Below are 7,157 nucleotides of genomic sequence, written 5' to 3'. Positions count from 1 at the left end.
AGAGAGAGAGAGAGAGAGAGAGAGAGAGAGAGAGAGAGAGAATGAAAGAGGTGGAAAGAAATAGAAAGAGAGAGAGAGAGAGAGAGAAACAAAGAAAGCAAATAGATGGGAGTAGGGTTGCCAAGTCTGACTTACCTTGCTGGCGGGGGACTCTGGGGTGGCTCCCGGTGTGTGCGCACGCCGCATGCACGTCACAGGGAAGTGACGTCATGACATCGGGCATGCTGGGGGCGGGGCCATGACCATAAAAGGGAAAACCATAGAGTTTTCCCTTCTATGGCCGTGGCCCCGCCCCCAGCGTGCCCGGTGTCATAACTATTTGTGGGAATTGCCTGGGGTGTGCACCTTCCAGCAGGCCATGTAACATATCCCTGGTTTTGACACACATATGAGAATGGGGAACACAGAGGAATATGCTGCAAATGAAAACTGGAGAACTTCAACTTTAGGGGTGAAAGGCAGCAATACTTGCCAGCTTCTAACCTTCTTTTAAGAGAAAGAAAACACGTGATCCCTCCTCCCAAATCATTCAGGCATTTTTTGAGATCTTAGAAGTTCATTAGAGGGCAATGGGGGGATTTATAATACCCTACAGCAGAGATGGCAAACCATTTAGAGACCGAGTGCCCAAACTGCAACCCAAAACCCACTTATTTATCGCAAAGTGCCAACTGAAGTTTTACTTTAGAAAAAACAACCCATACATTAACTTAAGATGATCCAAACAAAGTAAGGAACGCAATCCCAAAGGCTTTCATTTACTTAAAATTATTTGGCAGAGAATTCCACACTTTAACGATGGTCTGGGCCTGGCTGGGGTGATGGCACGCGTGCCCACAGAGAGGGCTCTGAGTGCCACCTCTGGCATACGTGCCATAGGTTCGCCACCACTGCTCTAGAGCCATCGTTCCTGAGCTAAGACAAAAACGTGTGAGCCGGAGGCTAAAAAACTGAGCTAGCTCACACTAACTCAGCTTAGAGGGAACACTGCTTCCAACGCGTTTTTAGGAGCCCCACAGAGAGCCTGTTGCAGTAGTCTAGTACGTACGTTGGCATACTAGACTGTATCTTTGGTATTCTAGACTAGATCTTCTAGTATGACCAGTGTTCTCTCTAAGCTGAGTTAGTGTGAGCTAGCTCACAGTTTTTTAGCCTCCTGCTCACACATTTTTGTCTTAGCTCAGGAAGGATGGCTCCAGAGCACACTCATTTATGCCGTAGCCAAATCGCTTGCTCCCAACTTTAATGCCAGTAGCTCACAAAGTAGAATTCTTGCTCACAAAACTCCACAGCTTAGAGGGAGCACTGATTAGAGAGAGCATTGATCAGGGGTCTGGAGACTGAGCCCTACGAGGAAAGGCTAAGGACCTTGGGAATGTTTAGTTTGGAGAAGAGGAGATTGAGGGGGGACATGATTGCTCTCTTTAAATATTTGAAGGGCTGTCATTTGCAGGAGGGCGAGGAGCCGTTCCAGTTGGCAGCAGAGGAGAGGACCTGAAGCAACGGGTTTAAGTTACATGCAGAAAGGTATTGGCTGGATATTAGGAAACACTTTTTCATGGTCAGAGTGGTTCAAAGGTGGAATCAGCTGCCTGGGGAGGTGGGTAGCTCCCCTTCACTGGCAGGTTTCAAGAAAAGGCTGGACAGATATTTGTCAGGGATGCTCTAGGCTGGTCCTGCGTTGGGCAGGGGGTTGGACCAGATGGCCTGTATGGTTCTGTGATTCTATAACAGCGGAATCAGCTGCCTAGAGAGGTGGTGAGCTCCCCTTCACTGGCAGCTTTCAAGAAGAGGCTGGACGGATATTTGTCAGGGATGCTTCAGGCTGGTCCTGCATTGGGCAGGGGGCTGGACGAGATGGCCTGCATGGCCCCTTCCAACTCTGTGATTCTATGAGTATGACCTGCCTTATTTGCTGTATTATGCCAGGGCAATATTCAGTTTGAATTCAGCAGAAGCAGGAAAGGGGGGGGGGGAGCTGGAAACTCCACTTCCTTGCCTTTGTCCAAAAACAGAACTTGCCAAACCAAGGAGAGGAAAGACACCAAGCCCTGACAATGGGCAGGAATCTTGGCAGAACAGGAACTGGGAGCTGGCCAAAGTGCTGAAGTGCATGGACAGGTGTGATGCATTCCTGGCTGCTTTTAACATACCACACAGCACCTGAGACCTCAAGGCTGATTCCAAGGGCTGCTTCACACATTATGGAGAAACAAATGCCTTTCTTCAACCACAAGGACTCCGTGCTCACCCCCCAAATACTAGTACAGGTATAATTCATGTGATCGGAACTTCGTATGTGTATGCAGGGGTCATTTCCTGCAGGAGCGCAGAGAAGCGGAGCTCCGGCAGTAAAGAGCCCAGGGGGCGGGCACATGCAACAAACCCCACCCCCTGCTCCCAGCAGCTCTCAGTCAAAGCAAGAAGCAGCCAAGTAAGTTGCAGAGCCCCCCCCAGCCCCAAATAGTCCAGTGGCACCTTTAAGACCAAGTTTTATTCAGGTACAAGCTCTCCCTCCTCTGCGAGGACAGATCTGCACCTTCCTCCCCACCCCCAATAGCTAGCAATCCAAAACAGTCCAGTGGAGCCTGAGCGGTGGGTGTTGCCTTCTGACACACTTCCAGTGATGTCAGGGGGTGTGGCATATGCAAATAAGTTATGCTAATGAGCTCCTCTCCTGCACCTCTTTTTCTACGAAACGGCCCCTGTGTGTAGAACAGTGGACTTTTGTGGGTACGGTTAAAATGATTTGCACGCACCTGAATCAAAATTCAGTACGTGATGTGAATAATGGGGAGTGGGGAGTCTTTTCGCATGGAGTTCTGAAGCAACAGGCTGAAGTGGAGAAATGGGTAGCAGAACATGTGCTGGATTATTCCAGTGTGAGTTTAAGACACGGCAACCCCTTCTTGTCAAGATTTACATACCACCCTGCTAATCTTCATGTACTGTGCCTGAGAGCCTGTCTTGTATGAATCACACATAGTCATAGAGTTGGAAGGGATCTCCAGGGTAACCCCTTCTTGTCAAGATTTACATACCAGCCTGCTAATCTTCATGTACTGTGCCTGAGGGCCTGTCTTGTATGAATCACAGAGTCATAGAGTTAAAAGGGACCTCCAGGATCATCTAGTCCAACCCCCTGCCACCATGCAGGAAATTCACAAATACCTTCCCCTCCACCAATGCTCCCTCTCAGCTGTGGAGTCTTCTGAGCAAAAATTCTACTTTGTGAGCGACTGGCAATAAAGTTGTGAGCGAGCGATTGGGCTGCTGCATAAATCCGTTTGCTCTGGAGCCATCTGAGCTGAGACAAAAATGTGTGAGCTGGAGGCTAAAAAATTGTGAGCTAGCTCACACTCACTCAGCTTACAGGGAACACTGCCCTCCACACACAAATCAAAGTGTAAGGAATCCCAAAGTTTGTTATTTTTAAAACAAGAAAAGGCCCTTGTCCTCCCTGCCAACAGGCTGACCGGCAATCAGGGGGAGTTGGGGTAGGGGAGCCAAGGCTCAGGAAGGGGGCCCATAAAAACTGCTAGGGGGGCGGGCCCCGCGGGCCCCGCGTTAGCTACGGGCCTGCCGCCAACCCCCACCGGTGGCCAGGGGGGACCTGGCAACCCTAAGAGGCAACTGCTATTAATTTTACCCAGACACATGATAAAGAAGCTTGTTCCACTGAGGGACCACTCTAATTGCCAGGAAGTTCTTCCTAATGTTTAGCCGAAAACTCTTCTCATTTAATTTCAACCCGTTGGTTCTGGTCCGACCTTCTGGGGCAACAGAAAACAACTGCACCCCATCGCCTAGATGACAGCCCTTCAAGTACTTGAAGAGGGTTCTCGTATCCCCTCTCTGTCATCTCCTCTCCAGGCTAAACACACCCAGCTCCTTCAGCCTTTCCTCACAGGACTTGGCCTCCAGACCCCTCACCCTCTTCGTTGTCCTCCTCTGGACATGTTCCAGCTTGTCAACATCGTTCTTAAATTGTGGGGCCTCAAACTGAACATGGCATGGGAAGAATGTATATCTTAGCATCATAGTTCCCAACGAGGTGCCTGTAGGCACCCAGCAAGTGTTTTTAGAAAGTGGACTAGAACAGGTAGGGCTCTTCCCAGCAAGGCCACCATTGGCCACTGGAGCTCTGATTGGCTGTGCAGATTTGAAGAAGAAGAAGAAGAGGAGGAGGAGATTGGATTTATACCCCGCCCTTCACTACCCAAAGGTGTCTCAGAGCGGCTTACAATCTCCTTTCCTTTCACCTCCCCACAACAGACACCCTGTGAAGTTAGTGGGGCTGAGAGAGCTCTGACAGAAACTGCTCTTTTTCAAGAACAGCTCTGACAGAACTGTGGCTTGCCCAAGGTCATCCAGCCAGCTGCAAGTGGAGGAGTGGGGAATCAAACCCGGTTCTCCCAGATTAGAGTCCGCGCACTTAACCACTACACCAAACTGGCTTTGGCACCAACTGCCACCACAGCACCAGGATCTCCACGGCTGACAGGGAAGCTGGCAAGAGTAACTCCATTTTAGATCTTAAACATTGCTGTGTGCACTTCGACAAGCTGAATCTAGTCAAAGTACAGAACAGGATGCGGTGAACTGGGTTAAGAGGGCGAGGTGTCTAGACACAGCTGAATAAGCAAAGCTGTTGGCCGAGAAAAGGGAACCGTTTTGCGAGGTTGCAAGATTTATCGAGAACCGTAAGTATTCCAAGTAAGGGCAAAGAGATATACATGCTTGGCAAATGTACTTATGTAGAAATAAGGGAAGTATAACCTCTGTAATCTAAGGACATCTGTGCATGCCTAAAGTTTATTTTTATAAATTTCCCAATAATAGACAAAAATCAGTAATAATACATGCAAAATATCATGGAAAATCAATAGCACATCAACAGTGCAGTTACACTGATGATAACTGTATAGTTACTGTGCATGTCTAAAAGTTGTATAAAAAGTTAATGCTGATACCTTACTAACAGAGTCCTTGGGTTTTACTGCCAAGTTCCCCTTTATTGAAATAGTGTCTGCTTCTGGGGTCTCACTGGCTGTGTTCATCATTGGGCATTGGGATATCAGGCTAAGGGGCCATTTGGCTAACACTGTGTGACTGAAGGTAAGCTGTGGCAGCCATTTTGTGGTGGCCATTTCTTGGCCACACCCACCACACTATGTTGGAATTCCAAAGGTGCCCACTGACTCAAAAGGCCTGTACCCTGCCTTAGCAAGTGCCCTCTGAACAGAAAGATCTCATTAGTAAAGGTAAAGGTTCCCTTGCTCGAAAGCCAGTCGAATCCGACTCTAGGGTTGCGGTGCTCATCTCCGTTTCAAAACCGAAGAGCCAGCGCTGTCCGAAGACGTTTCCGTCGTCATGTGGCCGGCATGACTAAACACCGAGGCGCACGGAACGCTGTTACCTTCCCACCGAAGTGGTCCCTATTTATCTACTTGCAATTTCTTGCTTTCGAACTGCTAGGTTGGCAGGAGCTGGAACTAGAGATGGGAGCTCACTCCGTCATGCGGCACACTCGGGTCTCGAACTGCTGAACGACCGACCTTCCACAGCCTGCAGTTCAGCGTCTTAACCACTTGAGCCACTCATTAAACTCATTTAATTCACACAATATCTTCCTATTGATTTCCCTCACCTTCCATCACTTTCCCCATTCCAGACTTGGTTCATCAATCATTCACGTTCCCCTTTTTGTTTTAAACACACACACACTTTCTGTGGCCTATCGCTTCCCCATGACAGCCCAACCTCAACCCACACCCTTCACATAATCTTGCCGCACTTGCCTTCTTGCGCAGAGCCAGAAGCTGAAGATGGCTGTGATGACCAACAGGAGGAGCAAGGCAGGAATGCTGGGGACTAAGATGTAGGCAAGGCTCCAAAGAGGATCTGGAAGAAGGGGGGGGGAATCAAATTTGTCCTCTTAATGAAAAATAAAAAGGCAGTTTGCTTTGTAAACTGAGCCAGTTTGGTGTAGTGGTTAGGAGCGCGGACTCAAATCTCGGAGAACCGGGTTTGATTTCCACTCCTCCACGTGCAGCTGCTGGTGTGACCTTGGGTCAGTGACAAGTTCTCTCAGAGCTGTTCTCTCAGGAGCAGTTCTCGAAAGAGCTCCCTCAGCCCCACCTACCTCAAAGGGTGTGTGTTGCGGGGAGGGGAAGGGAAAGGAGATTGTAAACCAGTCTCAGACTCTTTTGGGTAGTGCAGGGCGGGGTGTAAATCCAATCTCTTCTTCTTCTTTGTGGCACTGCTTGCTAGTTTCTTTTGTACCATGCAGAATTTTTATGTCTTTTTCACATTAATTTTGGAGAGGGGGGGAGAAGGACATCCAAGGAGTGCCTTTTAAACAATCTCTGCCATGCAGCAGAAGGATCCTTCAAAACCCTGTAGTAATGAAGGAGAGGGCCATAGCTCAGTGACAAAGCATCTGCTTGACATGCAGAAGAAGAAGAAGAAGAAGAAGAAGAAGAAGAAGAAGAAGAAGAAGAAGAAGAAGAAGGAGGAGGAGGAGGAGGAGAGTGGATTTATCCCCCCCCCTTCACTACCCAAAGGTGTTTCAGGGCGGCTTACAGACTCCTTTCCCTTCCCCTCCCCACAACAGACACCCTGGGAGGTAGGTGGGGCTGAGAGAGCTCTGACAGAAACTGCTTTTTCTTTTTTCCCCTGAATTTACATTTTTTATTGAGTATATCAGTCAAAACACAAACATAAATTCATTATTCATCTTATCGATATCCTCATTTTCCATTTTTAACAATCGTGAAACAAAGAAAAAAAATCCATCTGAGGTTATTGTTACATCAACCAATTTTTTTTCACTCTTCCAGTCCCTCCTCTTTTCCTATGCCCCTATCTTACCCGTTTATAAATCCCATCCAACTTCCCCATATCTTATAAATACTCATAATACCACTCAAAACCTATAGTTCATTTTAACTCGCATAATACTATTTCCCTGCATCTTCTTCTGTACCTAAAATGAAAAGTTGAAAGGGTTGCCTCCGATTATGGGTGCTATAGAGAAGCACTCTACAGCGAGAGGGGATATCACCTCTCTCCCTATATATGGAGGTCTTGGGGGGGACGGGACACACTCTTCGCCTCCTTCCTACACCTATTCATGACAATAAAAGGTCTAAACT

General features: G+C 48.1%; 1 protein-coding gene across 1 annotated transcript in view; it reads right to left on the bottom strand.

The window, feature by feature from the left end:
• Positions 1–7,157, bottom strand: part of LAYN (layilin) — a gene marked incomplete at its 5' end in the record, with an annotated part of 15,747 nt that overhangs the window by 2,695 nt on the left and 5,895 nt on the right. Inside the window, one exon of the mRNA XM_015415584.1 lies at positions 5,802–5,904. Within this exon, the coding sequence (XP_015271070.1) occupies positions 5,802–5,904 (103 nt within the window). The remainder of the gene's footprint in view (positions 1–5,801; positions 5,905–7,157) is intronic.

This window comes from Gekko japonicus, unplaced genomic scaffold, assembly GCF_001447785.1.
Source record: "Gekko japonicus isolate JY-2015 unplaced genomic scaffold, Gekko_japonicus_V1.1 scaffold2257, whole genome shotgun sequence".
Classification (NCBI taxonomy): domain Eukaryota; kingdom Metazoa; phylum Chordata; class Lepidosauria; order Squamata; family Gekkonidae; genus Gekko; species Gekko japonicus.
Note: the sequence above shows the minus strand (reverse complement) of the source record. Positions and strands in the feature narration are given on the sequence as shown.